Here is a 22,429-nt window from a genome sequence, read left to right on the forward strand (position 1 = left end):
CCTGACCTGATGATTCACCCGCCTTGGCCTCCCAAAGTGTCAAACCTATTCTTAATTACTGTGTTTGACTTCAGGACTTCCCTCCAGGTCTTACTGGAAACAAAGCTTTTGCAGTCAGAAGGTGCAATGACATAGGTATAAGTTGCTTTTGGTTCCACTAGTAGCTGAAGTAATTTTAACTATAAGTTGGATATATGCGGGCAATGTAGGCAAGAGCTATTGGGAAATACACCTTTTGCGATAATGCTGTTGGTTCTGTGAAAGGGAAACGGTGTGGGGAAGAAAGAGGTGAGGCTAAAAGCGGTCCTAAAGAGCAGAATTAGGAGTATCTGAAAAGCAATTGGAAGAAAGTTTAGCTACTTTACCTATACATTATTAGAAGACATTTGTGACTTTTTTTTTTTTTAGGATGGCATAATGAGGATAAAGTAGATCTTAGATTGCTTCCCACAATTGATACAAAGTACAGTTGATCAATCAGCATATGTGTAATTTCTAATCCAAGTATTGCTTAGCTATAGATTTCATAACTAGGCTCTCTAATAGGAACGAACCTTATATTTTGAAGAGTTACTAGGTAGAAGCCTGAGTGGTTGATGTTACCTCTACCAGAACATAGAACTATTCATATTTTCAGTTAGGAAGTTGAATGAGCCTCTGCAACTGAGAATAAGGGGAAAAGGGAACACATTATAAGTTGGTACTGCATTGTATAGGGTGAAGAAACACATAAACCATATAATTGGAGAGAAATTTAGTGTTGAAATATTTAGAATGTATTATTTATGGCTGGACGTGGTGGCTCACGCCTGTATTCCCAGAACTTTGGGAGGTCGAGGCGGGTGGATCACAAGGTCAGGAGTTTGAAACTAGCCTGGTCAACATGGTGAAACTCCGTCTCTACTAAAAAAATACAAAAATTAGCTGGGTATGGTGGCGTGCATCTGTAATCCCAGCTACTTGGGAGACTAAGGCAGGAGAATTGCTTGAACCCGGGAAGCAGAGGTTGCAGTGAATTGAGATCGTGCCACTGTTATTTGTGTCACTGCACTCCAGCCTGGGTGACACAGCAAGACTCTGTCTCAAAAACAAGCAAACAAAAAGAACATTATTTACACCTTATAATGCTGATTTAAAAAAATAATAACAGTAAACCTCCATTATGTGCCAGGTACTGTGCTGAATCCTTTATTCATTATCCAAAAGTCTTGTATCTATCCTGCAAAAGTTTGTGTTTTGGTGAGAACAGTCAGACTCCAGAAGATTAAGTAATTCTACCAAAGTTGAAGTTAAAGCTGAGTAGGAACAAGAGCCAATTAGAACAATGGAAGAAAAGAAACCAAATTATTATAATAGCAAGAGAAACAAAATATAGTATATTATTATTATAATATATAATATTATTATAATAGCGAGAGAAACGAAATAACCCAGGAATAAAGTAGTAAGAAATGTGCAAGACCTATATGATGAAGACTTGAAAGCATTACTGAGGAGCACAAAAAACTTGAGCAAATGAAAACCACATTTATGGATAGGGACACTCAACCACATCAACCCGTCAATTTTCTCTAATTTGTAAATTTAGTATGATCTCAATGAAAATGTCAAATGGCTTTTGAGGGAAGTAGACAAATATATACTCAAGTTCATATGGAAAAAGAAAAAGCTAGGAAAATTCTAAAAAAACAGTAATACGTATTAACTTTTTTTAAAGACAGTTTCTAATATACATTAAGTAAAATGAGCAAGGTGTAGAGAGTAATGTATGGAGAGCTACATTTTGGGTTTTTTAAACAAGGAAAAATACACACTTGCATTTGCTTTATAGATACACAAAAAACCCTGGAAGGATATATACAAGTAATAACATTGGTAACTGTTGATGTAGAGGTGGGAAAAGAAGTGGTGAGAGTTAGATTGATGGAGAACATACATAGTAGACTCTCACTGCATACCTTTTAAAAAACAATGTAAATATGTTACCAATTCAATTTTTTTTTTTTTTTCAAAGGGTAGGCTTTGGAATTAGAGTGCTTACATAAAAATCCTGGCTCTGTTGCTAGATCTGTTTTCTTGGTCACATTGCTTAACCTTTCTGTGCCTAGGTGTTCTCTTCTCTAAAATTAGGGTAATCATGCCAAACTCCTAGAGTAGCTGCAGGAGAATTACTTGAACCCGGGAGGTGGAAGTTGCAGTGAGCCGAGATTGCGCCACTGCACTCCAGCCTGGTGACGGAGTGAAACTCTCGTCTCAAAAAAATAAAGATAAAACCTAACAGTGCAAAGAACAATGCCTAGCATATGGTGAGTATTCAATAAGTGTTTGCCTAGAAGAAAAAACAATATTAGAGTGGGAATTTAAATTTAGGTCTGCCTTACGGTAATGTGGTATTATGCTGTTTCATATTTGCCTAATGACTGTATATTGTCCTGTAGGGAAACTATATTGCTTTCATAATTACCTCCAGATATACAATACAGATCTTTTCATTTATGCCTGAAGTTCAGACATTTATTCAACAGACAGTTGTCTTCCTGCTGTGCCCTTGATATTGTGCTAGGCATGGAAGTACTTCTTTGCCTTTAGTCTTCAATTAACCTTACTAGAGCTCTTACTCAAAGACTATGCCAAAATTTTAAAAAGTTATTTGTTTATGGTACTTAGAGGTAATGCTTTATTGGAGCGCTATAAAATGGATTGGATTCCTTTACCTTCAGACTTTAAAGATACAATAATGTGACCAAAAAAGAAAAGAATTAAAGATGCCTTTTTTTTTCTTGTGAGAAGCACATACGTGATGGAAGTTAGATTGATCATTGATTTTAAAAAGGTTATTTAATGATTAATAATTATAAGGTGGCCAGGCATGGTGGCTCACACCTGTAATCCTAGCACTTAGGGAGGCCAAGGCAGGCGGATTGCCTGAGCTTAGGAATTCAAGACCAGCCTGGGCAACATGGTGAAATCCCATTTCTACTAGAAATAGAAAAAATTAGCTGGGTGTGGTGATGCACGCTTGGAATCCCAGCTACTCAGGAGGCTGAGGCATGAGAATTGCTTGAACCCAGAAGGTGGTGGTTGCAGTGATTACACCACTGCACTCTATCCTGGGCAACAGAACAAGACTCTGTCTTAAAAGAAAAAAAAAGTAATAAGGTGTAGTTTGTTTACTGATATTGTGAGGATCATAGGCACTTGAGTAAATATACTTAGTTATACTTTTTTTTTTTTTTTGAGACAGAGTCTCACCCTGTCACCCAGGCTGGAGTGCAGTGTCGTGATCTCGGCTCACTTTGACCTCCGCCTCCTGGGTTCAAGCGATTCTCCTGCCTCAGCCTCCCAAGTAGCTAGGATTATAGGCGCCTGCCACCACGCACGGCTAATTTTTGTATTTTTAGTAGAGACAGGGTTTCACCATGTTGGCCAGGCTGCTCTTGAACTCCTGACCTTGTGATTCACCCGCTTTGGCCTCCCAAAGTGCTGGGATTACAGGCATGAGCCACCGTTAGTTATACTTTTAAAACCAGCCCTGCCCTTCCCAAAATGATGAGCTGACCTTAAAATGTAGAATGCATGGTTTGATCATACTTCTGTACTCTTATTTTGCATTTGCTGTTATTTTCACACCAATCTGAATAATATTTTGGCTTAGTGTGTTGTCGATAAACTGTGTACCCACTGTTATACAGTGCTTGACTGTGAGAGAAATTTATATGTCAAGAAAATCAAGGACAAATATGTATATATATTACATGGATGTTTGAAATTGTATAAAACTGTTAAGTTGTGGAGAACAAAAAAAGGAACATTTAAAATGGAAGCCATTGCAGTTAGCTATCTTTATCTGTCAAAACAAAATGCAAAAACAACTCCTTTTCCTTGTTTGTTAATGCTTGCACTTACTTAGGTTCAGACCTTAAATTCACTTTAGGGTCTTTTCCTTTCCCGTAGCACCAACATTGACCCAGTTGCCAGATTTTGGTTATTTTTCTCAGTGACTGTCTTGTTTTTTAATTTCCTTTGCAAATAGCTAACTGTGTCGTTTTGAGTTAATTACTTTAAACTATTGGGTCCTTAGTTTCCTCCTCTCTCAATCTAAAATTCTTTGTTTTCATTCTGGACTATTACTGGTGTACATGAGAACTGTGGCCAGTAGCTCTTTAACTGATCTCCCTGCTCCAGTTCATTCTTATTAATTCCAGGTTAATCTTTCCAAGGTATATTTCAGTTTCTCTGTCTTGAAATTTGCCCAGCTAAAGTACCATCTCCATCATTACTCCTTGGTCACTCTTATAAGAATTCAAGTCACACATTTTGTGTACTACCAAGTACAGTCCATGGAATTCAATAACTTAATAAATTGCATCGCTGTCTTCCCATTACAATGATCTTCCCTACCATGTCATCTCCTGGATGGTGGAAAACCTTGTCTTACATGTCTTTGCTAAAACCGCAGTGAAATACTATGGTGCACATAGAAGGAACTCAGGGCAGGGTTGTTGAATGAACACATGATCAATGTATTTTATTGGTTGTGTCTTAGGAAAGGAAGATCATAGACTCTTGTTTTAATGAACTTGATCACCATCAGCTACATTAGAGTGAAAAATTTAAAATTTAAAACTCTACTAATATATTCTGAGGGTTCATTCTTGGCTTGTCTTTGAAAGAAATTGAACTAAAGCAACTATATGACTGTATTGTATTATGTTGGAGTCTTTATATTTCACCTTTACCTCTTCTTTCCTCTTCAAAGCAACTAATTTTAGCAGTTCATAGACATCCAGATAGTACTTCTTTAAAAGAAAAGGGCCAAGCGTGGTGGCTTACGCTTGTAATCCCAGCACTTTGGGAGACTGAGGCCAGTGGATCACCTGAGGAGTTCAAGACCAGCCTGGTCCAACGTGGTGAAACCCCCCCTCTACTAAAAATACAAAAATTAGCCGGGCATGGTGGCCAGTGCCTGTAATCCCAGCTACTCAGGAGGTTGAGGCAGGAGAATCGCTTGAACCCAGGAGGCAGAGGTTACAATGAGCTGAGATCAGGACACTGCACTACAGCCTGGGCTACAGAGCGAGACTCTGTCTCAAAAAAAAAAAAAAAGGATATTGTAATGCCCCTAAGTAAAAATAAAACTATATTTTGGAAGTAAATTATTGAAACATAACTATGTTATATTTGAATATTAACAAAAGGACAGTGGTTCAATAAATACAGAAATGTTTATAACTTAGTGCCTTTATCTGTGAAGCTTAAGGATAACTTCCTCATGGTGTTATGAGGATTAAATAAGATTAAGTAATTAAAGTGCTAAGCTTAGTGCCAGGCACATAAGCTCTTTATATACGTTAAATGTATTCCTCTGTATAAATATATAAAAGGGGTATGAACTTGTCAACATATGCATTACAAATAATTTCTTAATCTTGTTAGATGTTTCTTCATATAAACATTTTATTGTTTGCTGTCAACTAAGACACATAAGTTAGTTTATATTAACTTTAGATTTTATCAGGGAACCCACTAAAATACTTTCTTGGCTATGGATTGTACCATTCCAAATTGCTACTGGTAATTATTAGTAATAATTAGAGGGAATAAAAATTTTAATTTATTGATGTTTTAGTTTTGTTTGTTTCTTTAATTCTGAATTTGTCTTAAAGTTTGTGATGATTGTTAAGTGCATCATGTTAGAGATCCTTTTAAAAGTATCAGTTACCATCAGCCTGGGCAACATGGTGAAACCCCGTCCCTACTAAAAATACAAAAATAGCCAGGTGTGGTGGCACACTTGTGTAATCCCAGCTACTCGGGAGCCTGAGTCAGGAGAATCGCTTGAGCCCAGGAGGCGGAGGTTGCAGTGAGCCGAGATCGTGCCACTGCACTCCAGCCTGGGCAACAGAGCGAGACTCTGTCTCAAAAATAAAAACAACATAAAAAAATAAAAATAAATATAAAAGTATTAGTAAACAATAGTTGCACTTTGTTTTATTTAAACAATAATTACACTGTTATTTTTCAGTAATAGGGAAGTTTATGCCTTGAGTGAAGTAGCCTTTGGTTATTTTTCTCTGCAACAAAATTAGCAATGTAATTATTTAAAGTTATTTAAATAATTAAATATTAAAGTTATATTTAAATCTGAATTACTCATTGATGTTATTCACTAATCCCAAGTGATTAATATCTTTATCTTTAAAAAGTCAGAATCATAAAATGGGACAGATATATGTCTCATGCCTGTAATCCCAACACTTTGTGAGGCTGAGGTGGGTGGATCACTTGAGGTCAGGAGTTTGAGACAAGCCTGGCCAACATGGTGAAACCTCATCCCTACTAAAAATACAAAAAATTAGCTGGACGTGGTGGTGCCGGCTGGGCGTGGTTAGCTGAGGCAGGAGAATTTCTTGAACCTGGGAGGTGGAGGTTGCCATGAGCCGAGATTGCACCACTGCACTCCAGCCTGGGCAACAGAGTTAGTGAGACTCGGTCTCAAAAAAAAAAAAAAAAAAAAAAAAAAATCATTAAATACTTCAACTGCACATTCAGTTGTTTAATAAAACAAAGAAGAAGAAAAGAAAAAAAAATTATAAAAAACCAGTGTTAAATTTGGTAATCATTTTCCCAATCTTTTCTCTGCATACATGTGTAAGAATGGAGCTCTACAATATCTTTTTTATTTTATAGTATGGTATCTTGAGAACTGTAAAGTTAAATTTTTAGGCATGGATTTTAGGTATACTCTGCATTGCCCTAGTTTAGAGTTTTGAGTTGTTCAGAGAGAAGAGAAGGGGAAATCTGTATTTTTAACAACTAATGAGGCATGGTAGGACAGAGGATTTTGAAACTTAAGCTCTGGTGGTTTTAAACATGTACTAAAGAGTTGAAATGATCTCTTTAAAATAGGTATTTGACAACGTATATTCCTTCTGACCTCAGTATTAAAATTTTTCAGTGTGGATATACTTGTCGCTCTTCATAAAGCTATTGATTCTAGATCCTATTAACATGAACACAAAACATCAACAGAGATTTTTGTTCTCTATATAAAATGATCAGTGTTTTAGTTTGTGGTCATTCCTGGACATGGGCATTCACAGAACTGCCAAATACTTGAGTCAGCAGATGTGCACTTTATCAGGGGAGGTTCAAGGCAGTGCTCTGCCTTTTTGTTCTAGCTGTCATTACAAACAAGTGGCCTTTTTGTGATATATTTAATGCCACATTTTTTGTATATTTTGCCCATCTTATTGGTGATTTTGCTGTTTAAAATGGTCCCCAGGCCGGGTGCTGTGGCTCAAACCTGTAATCCCAGCACTTTGGGAGGATTACTTGAGTCCAGGAGTTCAAGACTAGCCTGGGCAAAATAGGGAGACCACATCTCTACAAATAATTAAAAAATTAATGGAGTGTGGTAGCTCATGTCTGTGGTCCCAGCTACTCAGGAGGCTGAAGCAGGAGGATCACCTGAGCCTGGGAGGTTGCTGCTGCAGTGAGCTGTAATTTCACCACTGCACTCCATCCTGGGCGACAGAGAGACCTGGTCTAAAAAAAAAAAAAAAAGTGTAGTGCTTAAATACATACTAAATAAGATGTTTTAAAACAGAAGCATCCCTAAAATGAGATTATGTATTTATCAGTTGACAAAAATGTTCTGACCAGAGGCTTGCAGGAACCTTACCTTGTATTTTCTTCAGGGGCAATGATTCAATATTTGCTAAGTCAATGTTCATGGTGATTTTATAGGACATAACTACTGCAGATAGTGAGAATTGATTATTCCCAGCTAGACTAGAATAAAAAGACTAATAAGTGGAAGAATGATGTGGTTTCTTAGAAGGATGATGCAGTAGTGAAATAAACTATCAGTATTTAGCATCCTTCTGTTTCTTCGTGCATTGTACAGAGTATTGTGTCATTTTTTAAGAAGGTATAAAACAAGTCTGGAGTCTCTATCTTTGTAGCTTTTATTTTTCTCTTTTTGTAGCTTTCGTTTTCCACAATTAAGAATATAGAATTTTTCACTCTGTGTTCATAATGGCAAAGAGAAGAAAATTGACAAGAGGGAGATGTTTCACAATTCAGACGTATCAGAGAGAGCAGCTTTTTATGATGGTGAAATTGATCATATAAGTGAACTCTTACACAATGAATTGGAGTTGATGATACTCTATATGAAGTTTCACAAGCTTAATTGATAATATTTCTGAGGTCCCAGAGGACATAGGATATTTTTACCCAGTTACTCATTCAACAGGAAGTACTTTGTTATGTAATATTTTGCAACAAGAACCTGGACCTGTCTATCCTGTATGTGAGACAGTATTCTTTTTTTTAATGATATTTGTGCAGAAAAATGTACTTGATGTAGTTCGTAAGCAAACAAACACTGAAGTTGGATTTGCCTACAAAGGTGATTGGAAGGACACAGATGATGTAGAAATGAAAATTTTCATTAGGTTGATCATTTTAACTGTTTTAAAAATAAGCCTAAAAATGAAAGTCTTTCTTTAAGAAGCAAAGAAGGATGCCCTCTTTCTCCTCGGTAAAATGATGCGCCATTAGTGTTTTCAAAAGTATGATTAATTATAGAAGTGTAAGAAGAACCAGAAGTAATGATGAACAAGGACCTATTAGAGATGTATTCGAAGTCGTTATCTACAAAGTGGATATGTTTCATCTGTCTAGCACTTTATCTTTTCAGGTTTTGCCTATGTCTCTGAAAAATGAATTCAAAAGGCAATTTTTTCCACTTGTGTTTTCCTTTTTGTGCCTCCAAAAATTAAATGTCTCTTTTTTTTTCTTGAAGAGAAATACTGTGACTCGTAAATACTGATAGGAACACAATGATACTTTTTTTTCACACTTTTTATATGAACAGTTTGAAGCATAAAGAAAAGTTGAGGCCGGGCGCGGTGGCTCATGCCTGTAATCTCAACACACTGGGAGGCTGAGGCGGGTGTGTTGCTTGAGCTTACGAGTTCGAGACCACCCTGGGCAAATAGTGAAACCCACCTCTAAAAAATACAAAAAATTAGCCTGTAGTCTCAGCTACTCAGGAACCTGAGGTGGGAGGATCACTTGAGCCTGGGAGGCGGGGTTTGCAGTGAGCCGAGATCACGCCACTGCACTCCAGCCTGGGCAACAGAGTGAGATCCTGTCTCAAAAAAAAAGAAAAGAAAAGAAAAGTTGAAAGAATAGTGCTAACATTGGCCGGGCATAGTGGCTCACGCCTGTAATCCCAGCACTTTGGGAGGCCGAGGCGGGCGGATCACGAGGTCAGGAGATGAAGACCATCCTGGCTAACATGGTGAAACCCTGTCTGTACTAAAAATACAAAAAAAAAAAACAAAAAAAAACTAGCTGGACGTGGTGGCGGGCGCCTGTAGTCCCAGCTACTCAGGAGGCTGAGGCAGGAGAATGGCGCGAACCCGGGAGGCAGAGCTTGCAGTGAGCCAAGATCGTGCCACTGCACTCCAGCCTGGGCGACAGAGCGAGACTCTGTCTCAAAAAAAAAAAAAAAAAAAATAGTGTTAAAATTTTGCCATATGTTTTGTCTGTGTGTATTTATATTTTTAAATAACATACCTTTTTATTTCAGAATTACTGTTGACTATAATGATTATATGCTGTTTTTAAACCTTTCCAACAAGTTTAGCATCAAACATTTGTAATTTCGACATTTTGTGGCCCTTATTTATCAAAGGATTCAATAGTTTTTTTAATGGACTTGTGTGGCAAGTTTTTTCTTTTCTTTTTTTTTTTTTTTTTTTGGTCTTTGGGTTTTTCTACTGATCGTCAATTGATGTGGTTTAATCCCCCCTTAACTCTCCGTTTTCTAATTGTGTTATTGGCCTTTAAAGGTAAATGTACTTTGGTGATAGTACCTGGAACATAGTAAATAATAAATGTTAGCTGTTAGATTTGGCATGAGTTTTTTTGCATCCCTTTCTTACATGGAACATTACTGGGCCAGGCTTTGTAAGTGAATTTTTTTGTTTGTTTTGCTGGATTCATTTATTTCTCTTCATTCTTGCTTGTCATTATCTCCCTTTTTAGGCCATCTTGATTTGAGTATTCAACCAGAATTTGACTCGGATGTAAAATGTCTCAACAAACCATTGATATGACTTTCTAGGATACTGGGGAAAAATGGTTGAGATTATTCATTTTGATGAGCCATTTGGAAAAAAATAGATAACTTTTTAAAAATTATAGTGAAGTTATCAGTTTTGTGTATTTGATATCTGAAAAGTCAGCTATTAAATATTATTCTCAAGTTGTGTGTTTTTATAATAATGTATTGCTGAAGTCATTATCCATTTTCAAAGTTAGTATCCCAATAATTTGATGGGGCTAAAATTCTGAAAGAACAAAAATTATCTTCAGTATTTAGTATGTTGAAAAAGATTAAAGAGCTCAGATTAGTTTTAAAATGAAAACAATGGTTTTAATACATTGCTTTAACTACTTACTCTAAGGGTCTGTTTCTTTTATATTTTTTAAGTTATTTTATTTATTGTTTGTTTTGAAAAGACAATATATATTCACATGGTTCAAACATCAAAGCAATTTAAATATACATTGAGAAGCTTAGCTCTTACATTTGACCACGCTATTGTTCCCTCTGCCTGTATCCCTTCTGAGTAACTACTCTTGTTAGTTGTTGTTTTTTTGTTTTTGAGAAAGGGTCTCACTTTGGTTGCCCAGGCTGGAGTACAGTGATGCAATCTTGGTCACTGCAGCCACAGGCTCCCAGGATCAGGTGATTCTCCTACCTCAGCCTCCTGAGTAGCTGGGACTATAGGTGTGCATGGCTAATGTTTTGTTTTTTTAGTGGAGATGGGGTTTTTGTTGTCCAGGCTGGTCCTGAACTCCTGGACTCAACAATCTGCCTGCCTCAGCCTCCCAAAGTACTGGGATTACAGGCATAAGCCACTGCGTCTGGCCTTGTTTGTTTTTTGTTTTGAGACCGTCTTACTATCTCCCAGGCTTGAGTGCAGTGGCACAATCACGGCTCACTGTAGCCCTGACCTCATAGGCTCAAGAGATCCTCCCACCTCAGTTCCCTGAGTAGTGGAAACTACAAGCATTTGCCCCCATGCCTGGCTAATTTTTAATTTTTTTGTAGAGACAGGGTCTCATTATGTTGCCGAGGCTGGTTTCGAACTCCTGGATTCAAGCCATGCTCCCGCCTCAGCCTCCCAAAGTGCTAGGTGGCGTGAGCCACTGTGCCTGTTCGTTTGTTAGTTTCCAAAGTTTTTCTTTGTTTTTTTTTTTTTTTTTGAGACAGTGTCTCACTCTGTCACCCAGGCTGGAGTGCAGTGGTGTGAATTTGGCTCACTGCAACCTCTGCCTCCTGGATTCAGGCAATTCTCATAGTGAGATTACAGACACCCACCACCTAGGCTGGTCTCTAACTCCTGGCCTTAAGATCTGTCCACCTCAGCCTCCCAAAGTCCTGGGATTACAGATGTGAGCCACTGTGCCCGACTTATCTTTCCAAAGTTTTAAAAATGTAGATAAAATATTAGCAAATATGAATGTTTTCTTCTTCCTCTTACACAAAAAATAGCAAATCATGTACACTATTCCACATCTTATTTTTTTCTTCCCCAATGGATAATATATCCTGGGGATCTTTTCATAACAATGTGTAGTTTCCTCTTTTCTTGATTTTTTTTTTTTAATTGCAGAGCATAATATTTCAGCGTGTAGATGGAATCTTTTGGATACTGGAGAATTTCCAGTGTTTTGCTATTGTATATAGTGCTGCAAATATATATATATACACATACACAGAGGTATATCTGTAGAACAAATTCCTGGAATTGGAATTGCTAGGTCTGAAGGGTGAATGCATGTGTTTTGTTAGATATTGCCACATTTCTCTTCATAGAGGTTGTACTGTTTTGTTTTTAGACTAACAGTATACAAGAGTGCCTTTTTCCCCATGAACTGTTATCAAACTTTTTGATTTTTATCAGATGAATAAATGGTATCTTGGTATGTGGGTTTTTTAAAAAACAAATTTAAAAAATACCCTTTCTTTTTAGAGCAGTGTTTTAGGTTCAGGGCAAAACTGAGCAGAAAATAAAGAGTTCCCTTCTACTTCCTGTCCCCTACCATGCACCACCTCCCCAGCTTTCTGGATGTTCTGCAGCACAATGGCACATTTGTTAAAATCAACGAATCTACATTGACATATCATTATCACCCAAATTCCATAGTTTAGCGTTCATTTTTAGTGTTACACATTAAATGGATTTTAACAGATGTATAATGACATGTATCCATCATTGTAATATCATGTAGAATAGTTTCACTGCCCTCAAAATCCTGTATGCTCTGCCTGTTCATCCCTCCCTCCCTGTATCCCCTGGCAACCACCAATTATTTTACTATCTCCATCGTTGTCTTTTCCAGCTTGTCATATAGTTGGGATCATGTAGTTTGTAGCCTTTTCAGATTGGCTTTTTTACTATTAAGTAAATTTCTTCCATGTCTTTTCATGGCTTGGTAGCTCATTTCTTTTTAGCACTAAATATTCCATTGTCTGGATGTACCACAGTTTATCCATTCACCTACTGAAGGATGTCTTGGATGCTTCTGGGTTTTGGCAATTATGAATAAAACTGCTAGAAACTTCCGTGTGGGCTGGGTGTGGTGGCTCATGCCTGTAAATCCTAACACTTTGGGAGGCTGAGGTGGGAGGAGCACTTGAATCCAGGAGTTCATGACCAGCCTGGGCAACATAGTGAGACCCTGTTGCTACAAGAAATTAAAAGATTAGCTGGGTATGGTGGCATGTGCTTGTAGTCCCAGCTACCCTGGAGGCTGAGGTGGGAGGATTGCTTGAGCCTGGGAGGCTGCAGTGAGCCATGATTATGCCACTGCACTTCAGCCTGGGCAACAGGGTGAGACCCTGTCTCACAAAAAAAAAAAACAAAAACAAAACATCCATGTGCAGGTGTTTATGTGGACATAAGTGTTTGAGTAAATATCAAGGGATTGGGTCATATGGTAAGAGTATATTTACTTTTGTAAGAATCTGCCAAACTGTTTTCCAAAGTGGCTGTACCATTTTGCATTCCCACCAGCAGTGAAGGAGAGTTCCTGTTGCTTCACATCCTTGACACCACAACTGGTGGTGTCAGTGTTTTGTCTTGTGGCCGTTCTAATAGGTGTGTAGTGGTATGTTGTTTTAAATTGTAATTCCCATGGGACATAAGTTGAACATATAAGTTAAACATCTGTTTGTATGCCTGCTTGCTATTTGTTTATCTTCCTTGGTGAGGTGTCAGTTTTGGTCTTTTACCTGTTTTTAAAATAGGATTGTTCGTTTTCTTGTTGTTGAGTTTTAAGCATTCTTTGTTTACTTTGGATTAATACTTCTTTATCAGCTGTATCTTTTGCAAATGTTTTCCCCTGGGCTATGGCTTGTCTTCTTACTCTCTTGATAGATTTTTTATTCAAGCTTAACCCATATGGAAAAGTGCAAAATTGAAAATATATGTATAGCTTGATGAGTTTTCTAAGTGAATCTATTATTGGCTTCTCAGTGTAGTTTGAATTTGCATTTCTCTACGGGCCATTTCTGTTTTTTTCTCTGTGAACTTTTGGTTCACATCTCTTACCCACTTGTCATGCGAATTACTGACCTTTTTTTTTTTTCCCTAAGAAGTCAATAAAAACTGGGGATGTTATTCTTTTGTCTGAGATGAATACTATTTTTTGTCTGATTTTTTTCATCAGTTTTTTGACTTTGCTGTTGGTTTTGCTATAACAAGTAATTCAAATTTCCTCAAATGGATACATGGACCCCTTCTCTTACCTCAGCTCAGGACTTAGCTAGTTTTCACTGTCTTCCAAAATTCTTCATGTTTTTTTTGTTTGTTTGTTTGTTTGTTTTTCTGGAGACACAGTCTCCCTCTATAGCCCATGAAGGAATACAGTGGCGTGATCACAGCTCACTGTAGCTTCAACTGCTTGGGCTCGAGTGATTCTCCCCACTCTGTTTCCCCACAGATGTGTGCCACCACACTTGGCTAATTTTGTAAAAAATTATTTGTAGAGACGAGGTCTCACTACGTTGCCCAGGCTGGTCTCAAACTCCTGGGTTCAAGTGATCCTCCCACCTTGGCTTCTGCAAGTGCTGGGATTATAGATGTGAGCTACCTCGCCTGGACTATCTTTTAAGATTTACATAAATAGCTCATATTCCTTTAATGCCTTTTGTATATGTTTATCTTAGCATTTAGTCACAATCTTTATCTCACCTCCTTTTCCATAGGCTGTAAACTCATTGAGGGCTAGGACGCTTATTTTATTCTCTCTCTCTCTCCAGTGCTTGGAGCACAAGAAGTGTACAGTACAACTGTTTAATATAAATGATTGCTTCTTTGTTTCGTGGATTTTGGTACCTTTGACTTTACATTGCTATCTTTGACTTTACATTGACATTTGGTACCTTTGGTACCTTTGACTTTACATTGCTATCTTTATAGCTGATGCTATTAATTTGTTATTGTTGAACCAACCAAGCAGTCTTACTTACCTGTCTTGTCATCCTATCATTTTCTGCTACTTCCTTTGAGGATTGTTCTGGAGAGAACTTGACTTTTTCTGGAGCCTCTGTGAGATAACAGATCTTTTAAACATTTACTTCTTCATAATTAAGATTTATGGGAATGTTTTGATATAAACAAATGATGCTTTACTTCTAAGTATTTTTTTCTTTATTTTGTTTGGAACAGTGTGTGTCATATCTTGCTTGCCTTTTTTGTTTTTGTATGTTTCTGTAAAATACTTTTTTAAAGCTATACAAAAAATGAGATATTAATGTAATAAACTTCATGTACTGGAAGCTTCAGGAGTAGGTAAGTACTTAATACATCATTAGAGTTGTGCAGGTTCCTAGAGGCTATATAGGGCTAACCTCCCTCTCCAAAATGCAAGATAGTAATCTAGATACAATTTGAATTTCTGTATAGATAGGAATTTCAGCCTCTTTGGTTCAGTCTGTTTCATTATTGAACAGCTGCATTTGTAAATTGAGCTAAACTATGCCTCTGAAGAAACCCTGATTGATCCAGTTTTAACCACTTTCAACATAAGACTTTTAGTTTGTTGAAGACAATGATTATAGCTTTCTTATTAAGCTGAAAGAAAGTTAATTTTAAATGGTATCTTTTAAAAAACTTGTGATACTAGTAAAAAAAACTGACAAACACATCTTGAGGACTAAGAGAAACAAATTCACTTTCCTTATTGATTTGTCAATTGATGGCTGCTGGTAGTAGGGCCAGTATTTTAAAGGCCAATATTTTAAGTTAATTTCTGATTTAAAACTTGAACATATTTTAACTACATGTATCTTTTGATATTAAGTTGGCAGTCCACAAATGGAAACCCTGTCAGTCATGGTTTACTGCCTTTCAGTTCTCTACTCACCATATCTAACAGATGCTTTATTTATGAGATCTTTAAAAAATTTGTTTTCCATTCAGAAATTGCTAATTCAGATTATTTCCTTAATTTCCTTTTTTTATCTTGAGACAGGGTCTGGCTCTGTCACCCAGGCTGGAGTGCAGTGGCATGATCTTGGCTTACTGCAACCTCCATCTCCCAGATTCAAGCGATTCTCCTGTTTCAGCCTCCCGAATAGCTGGGATCACAGGCGTGCACCACCACACACCCAGCTAATTTTTGTATTTTTAGTAGAGACGGGGTTTCACCGTTTTGGCCAGGCTAGTCTTGAACTCCTGACCTAAAGCGATCCACCCTCCTTGGCCTCCCAAAATGCTGGTATTATGGGCGTGAGCCAGCACACCGTGCCTGTTTCCTTAATTTCAGAATCACTTCATGGCAGCATATACATTGTAATATATGTGTCAGTTATGATCTTATTGTTAAAATCAAGCAGCCCAGGTTATTTAAATGATTTCTTCTTTTTTTTTTCACCTGGACTCTTTTGTTAGTAATAGATTTGAATAGAAGGTACATTCTGAGAGAATCTTTATAAACCCTTAACTTCTTCCCAAAATGTTCAGGTCACTTGATATTCTGAGTTGATTATGCCCTATGATATATTTATCTGTGGTTTACCACAATGAGAATTACGTTTGGAACATATTTGTTGAATAGTTCAAAATAACTGGTTATATCTAGTGTGTGTTTAAGCATTTCTTTAGCTTGTTTGTATAAAATGAAGAATGTGTTTTGTTCTTATTGGAAGTTCAAAACTAGAATGCAATATCTTTTTCCTTGATTTCTGTACTAGAATGCAATATTTCTCTTCTTGATTTCTGTAGAGCAGGTTGTTGCCCTGGATGCCCAAAATATTGTAGCTGTTTCATGTGGAGAAGCTCATACGTTAGCGCTAAATGACAAAGGCCAGGTGTATGCTTGGGGTCTCGATTCTGATGGACAGCTTGGCCTGGTAGGATCAGAGGAATGCATCAGAGTACCCAGGTAACAAAGGTGACCAGAAAGAGGTCCTTAACAATCTTTTAAAATAAATTTGTTAATCTAAATTGTTCTGCTTATCTTTGGGCATGTAAGAGTTGACATCTCATTATTTCTCCCCTTTGAGTCCTTTGATAAGAGTTTGGTTCTTGCTTATGATGTTGATTGAGCTATTGATTGATTTGCTATTTTTATATACTCTATATTTTCTCTATAATCAATAGAATTTATGTCTGTAAAAAAAGCGTAGGGAATACTTGCTTCATTACAAATTTTTTTAATGGGTTATACTAATTTAAACTACTACTATCTTGAGTATTCCTGCTATTGAAATATTTATTAAATATTGGTTTGTTGAATGTTTTTCACTAACTTGTCTTTTTTTTAGTCTTTATTGTTTCTGTTGAATATAGAAGTCCAACATGCTTACTGTAAAAAGAATTTAGTCACTTTCCACTTTGTACATAGCAGTGAGCCCAATTTAATTAATTCATCATATAATTATTTCACAATTAAAAAATAAGCAGTGCCTCATCAATGTTTTAGTCTTACACAGTTACATAGGGTGTAATCGGTTTTTGTTTGTTTGTTTTTGAGACAGAGTCTCGCACTGTTGCCTGGGTTGGAGTGCAATGGTGTGATCTCGGCTCACTGCAACCTTCACCTCCTGGTTTCAAGCGATTCACCTGCCTCAGCCTCCCGAATAGCTGGGATTACAGGCGCCCACCACCATGCCCAGCTAATTTTTTGTATTTTTAGTAGAGATGGGGGTTCACCATGTTGGCCAGGCTGGTCTCGAACTCCTGACCTCGAGATCTGCCCACTTTGGCCTCCCAAAGTACTCATGATTATAGGCGTGAGGCACCGTGCCTGGCTAATCATTGTTTTAATATCAAAAACTCTAACAGCATGAATTACATAGGTAAAAATATACAGATTTCTGTATTCAGTTTATTTCAGATACATAAATAATACATTAACTCATACTTAGTTTTAAAATTTACACAAATTCTGACCTCTTTAAACTCTTTTCTTCTTTTTCCTAGTAATAGTAATTCTTATAGAACAGGATTTTAAATTTAAGATTTTTAAAAACCTGTGTTTAGGATGAAAAGAGATTTGCATGTTAGATCTTCTGAGTCAGTATTCTCAAAACCATGATTCATGGCAAAACTTTCTAGTTTCCTTTATTTTTACTCTACCAGTCTGATGGTTCTCATACTTAAACTTTTGTTGCCGTTCACTTTTAAGGGACTTTAGTCAGTAATACATAGGTAAATAATAAATGGAAAGAAAGTTAATTATAAGGAGAGAATTTTATTATGTATAAAATTTATATGAGGGTTGTCCAATAATAACAACTATGAACCTGGATGGAGACCTGAAAGAGAATTTACTTGAGTTCTTTGGTTTAAACATCTTTATTTTTGTATGTGCTCAACATCTGTATTAACTTTAAGCTGTATGTTAAGGTATTTCTGCTTTTCATCCTTCCCAGTTTTTCAAAATTTTATGGCTTGATCTGATTTGTTGTAACATATACATAGTTTTTACTGATATTACCAGCTTTTAAAGGGCCATTTAGTATTTCAGTGGAAATGTTTTTTTATAAAAGGAAGAGTGCCAAGTGAGTTTTGGTTTTAATTTCAGTACCAAATCATTTTTTAGATGTAAGGCTTTTTCTAGGTGGCTTAGAGATGTCAGCCAGCTTTGTAAATTTTACATATAGTATCTATAAACAGATTTCTAAAAATTGGTGTTTATAGATTTTTGTTTGTTTGTTTCTTGAGACAAAGTCTCACTCTGTCACCCAGGCTGGTGTGCAGTGGCATGCTCACAGCTCACTGCAGCCTTGACCTCCTGGGCTCAAGCCATCCTCCCACCACAGCCTCCCTAGGTGCGACTATAGGTGTGCACCACTATGCTTGGCCAATTTTGTATTTTTTGTAGAGACAGAGTTTCACCATGTTGCCCAGCTGGTCTTAAATTCCTGGACTCAAGGGATTCACCGGCTTTGGCCTCCCAAAGTGTTGAGATTACAGGCGTAAGCCACTGTGTCCTGCCTAGTGTTTATAGATTTTCGTAAGAGTAATCAGAATAGGCTGGGCATAGTGGCTCACGCCTGTAATCCCAGCACTTTGGGAGGCCGAGGTGGGTGAATCACAAGGTCAGGAGTTCAATACCAGCCTGGCCAAGAAGGTGAAACCCTGTCTCTTCTAAAAATACAAAAAATTAGCTAGGCGGGCGCCTGTAATCCCAGCTACTCAGGAGGCTGAGGCAGAGAATTGCTTGAACCTGGGAGGCGGAGGTTGCAGTGAGCCGAGATTGCACCATTGCACTCCAGCCTAGGTGACAGAGCGAGACTCCATCTCAAAAAATAAAAAAAAAGAGTAATCAGAAAAGTGAAGATTCACATTAGGTTATACTTTTGTGACAACAAAACCCATTTTTAATGCCAGTGGATGGATAATATTAAAGAAGAATGTGAAATTAATAATAGGATATAACTGAAACAGTTTGATAATGAATTGTTTCCTACTTCTAATTTTGTTTTGTTTTGAAGTCACTACTTTGGGAAAGACCAAGTATTTTAAATAGTGTCTGTAGACCTGCATTTCTGGCTAGATTTTAATATAGAATATATATTACACCATTTTATTAAAAAAATTGACCCAAATTTTATTATCTTAGTTTAATATAAGTGGAAACACATAACTTTGCACACAGACTTCAGAAAAATAATTGTTGGCAATAAAGATGTAGTTTATCTTTTTTAAAAGTTCTGCTTCTTGGACATATACATTAAAAAATTATGGCAAGATAGTATAAGATTATTATTTTTGTGAGTACAGCAATTTCTGGACTATACAAACTAAACATATTTGAATTATTAGCTTGGTCAAAAATACAATTTATTTTCTTGTTATTCATTTTAAGATATATTACAATTCCTGCCTAATTTTAGCATCTGAAAATTTGGAACATTATAGATTAAAAAGAAAAATTAAAGAGTAGTTTTTAATGTTATAGAGTAGATCAGTTTTTAGTCTAAATTTTTCATTTTTTTAAAAATCTACTCCCCTATTCTGAGATAAATTTTTCAAAATTGAAATGAGTTGGTGTTAAGATTTTTCTTAAATTACTAGGAAAGTTGTGGCTTAACTGGAAAATAGAAAATTGGTAATTGTGTTTAATTGCAAAATATTTAATGCTTTAGCTCCTCAAATGTTTAATTACATAATATAAACTTTTTACTAATTGTTAACATTAGTGGTTGGAATTTTGTCTTCAGAAACATAACTAACAATGCCTGATTTCTGCCTGTATTGCCGCTACACATTAAGTTGGGAAAACAGAAGAATACAACAGTATACATGTTCCATAATTAATATGCTTTAGCAGAGTCCCAAAGGAAGGGTATATAAATCTTATCTCCAATGTGTGTGTGTGTATATATTTTTTTCATTTACAAAATTTATTCTGGCTTCTTTTTCTTTTTTTCTTTTTCTTTCTCTTTTTTTTTTTTTGAGACGGAATTTCACTCTGTCACCCAGGCTGGAGTGCAGTGGCGCAATCTTGGCTCACTGCAACTTCCGCCTCCTGGGTTCAAGCCATTCTCCTGCCTCAGCCTCCCAAGTAGCTGGGACTACAGGCGCCCGTCACCATGCCCAGCTAATTTTTGTATTTTTAGTAGAGACGGGGTTTCGCCATTTTGGCCAGGCTGGTCTTGAACTCCTTACCTTATGATCTGCTCGCCTTGGCCTCCCAAAATGCTGGGATTGCAGGCTTGAGCCACCACACCCAGCCTTTCTTTTGCTTTTCTGTTCAGTGTATTTGAATATTCAAAAATTAGAAATGATTAAACACGTTATCTTTTTTATGTGACAAAGGGGATTACTTTTGATGAGTTCTAACAAATTTATTTATTTTCTAATTTATCTCTTTAGAAAAAATGGAACATGGGAAGCCTTGTTTTACCATTCACAGTATTTTTTAATTTCTAAAAGCTAAAAGAAAGAAAACAAAGCCAATATCCCCCATTCTTTAGGGTATTAATACATTTATATGAAGATGAAAGGGGATAGTTTTTTCTTTAACACAGTAATGACTCAGAAGAATATATTTCTGGTCTCTGTAGCATATAATGCTAAAAGATATTAGCATTTAATGTGTATTACAAGCCTTAGGTTAGTATTTTGGAAAGGAGAGTAACTGAGTATAAATTGCTACGCAAATTTAGAAAATTTTTGGCAAATTTTATAACTAATACTAAAGCCTCCAAGACCTTACAAATGTAGTCATCCTTTAACAGTATATTCATTACGTACTATTAATTAGGCACTATAGTAGGTGCCAGGCATTATCATGGGTGTAAGACACATAGTCTGCCTTCACAGAACTTACTGTTTAGCAGAGGAGACAAATATTAAATGAATAGGTACCCGTGGTTAATAGCGATAAATGCTCTGAAGGAAAAAACATACAGTACTGTGAGAATGTAGTATTTTGAAATGTTTCATTTGCAAAACTGTACTTGATACGCAGAATAGTGTTTTTTTTTCCTAAAATACTTAATATGCTGAACAGGTCAATGTATCATCTGCCTAGTATGCATAAACAATAACAGTAAATGTTTAGTAATTTGAGCACAGTTGGGTATGTTCGTGTATTTTTTATTCCTTACTCTGTTTGCATTGCCAGTGTTTGACTTTGCTATTTCAAAGAAATGGCATTTTGTTGAGTTTGAAAATTTGAAGGTGCATTGGATCCTGCTAATTTGTTGGATTCTGCTAAATTGTAGCAGTACAGCTCTCAAGTTTTGTAGTTAAGAGCATAACTTCACTAAATAAAAATATTTTTAATACAATAATATGGAATCAGAGTAACTCTCCTTTTTCCTGCTCAAACTTTGATTTGCTGAAGCTGCTTCCCGAAAATCATGTGTGTCGACTCTCTGGTCAGAATTTGCTCCGGACTCTCTTATGGCAGAATCAGGTCAGGTGACAGTATCAGGTAAAGGGAAATAAGAAACATATTGTGTACCTCCCCATCCCCCGTTTTTTCTTTTCTTTCTTTTTTTTTTTTTTTGAGACAGGGTCTTACTCTATCGCCCATTCTGGAGTGCGATGGTGTGATCTTGGCTCACTGCAGCCTCTGCCTCCCAGGTCCAAGTCATTTTCCTGCCTCAGCTTCCCGAGTAGCTGGGACTACAGCGTGCCACCACACCTGGCTAATTTTTTTTTTTTTATATTTTCAGTAGAGACAGTGTTTCACCAGGTTGGCCAGTCTGGTCTCAAACTCCTGACTGACCTCAAGTGATCCGCCTACCTTGGTCTCCAAAAGTGCTGGGATTACAGTAACCCACCTGTAATCCGCATCTGGCATCCCCCTTTTTTTTCTTGAAAACATTCATTCAGGAAAAACAGTAACATGACTAGGCAAAGGGAAAGAACCAATGGAGATGCTGGGATGGTTGATGTACATACAAAGTTAATTGAGTTTTGTAATGTTTTAAAAATGAGCCTTTAAAGTTGCGTTGCGGTAAAACAAAACTCAGGAAAGGGGGGAAGGAAATTACGAAAGTATTAGGACAAAATACAAGACAGAAGAAAATAAGACTTAACATATTAGTAATGATTGTTATAACTGTGAATTGAGTAAATTTCCCCAGTAAAAAAATTGAATGTCCCTGATTTAGACGTAAAGCAAAAGGATAGCTTGTAAGGAATAGGTTTCATAATTTGAGAGTTGGTAGAACATATAAGAATCCCTGTTGGTTCTTAAGAAACCCGATAAAGGAGAACGTGCATTAAGCTAGGCAAAACACCAATTTTAGACAAATTAGATAATGTACATTTGCTTTCCAGATGTATTGCCAAGTTTCTAACTGTAAGCTGATGATTTAAAAACACGTTTTTATAATGAAAGAAAATATCTGAATTATAAGAGCACTCTGAGG

The 22,429-nt window shown here is 36.7% G+C and overlaps 1 protein-coding gene across 20 annotated transcripts in view; it reads left to right on the plus strand.

The window, feature by feature from the left end:
* The window catches only part of HERC4 (HECT and RLD domain containing E3 ubiquitin protein ligase 4), a 153,932-nt gene that overhangs the window by 14,042 nt on the left and 117,461 nt on the right, over positions 1-22,429 (plus strand). For 12 of the 20 annotated variants that reach the window (XM_004049487.4, XM_004049486.4, XM_063710056.1 and 9 more), the window contains one exon: positions 16,317-16,476. In XM_004049487.4, the coding sequence (XP_004049535.1) occupies positions 16,317-16,476 (160 nt within the window). Of the gene's footprint in view, positions 1-16,316; positions 16,477-21,393; positions 21,466-22,429 lie in introns of all 20 variants that reach the window. The other 8 variants (XM_063710057.1, XM_055353661.2, XM_063710053.1 and 5 more) reach the window with 1 other exon arrangement.

The sequence above is a fragment of the Gorilla gorilla genome, chromosome 8, assembly GCF_029281585.2.
Source record: "Gorilla gorilla gorilla isolate KB3781 chromosome 8, NHGRI_mGorGor1-v2.1_pri, whole genome shotgun sequence".
Classification (NCBI taxonomy): Eukaryota; Metazoa; Chordata; class Mammalia; order Primates; family Hominidae; genus Gorilla; species Gorilla gorilla.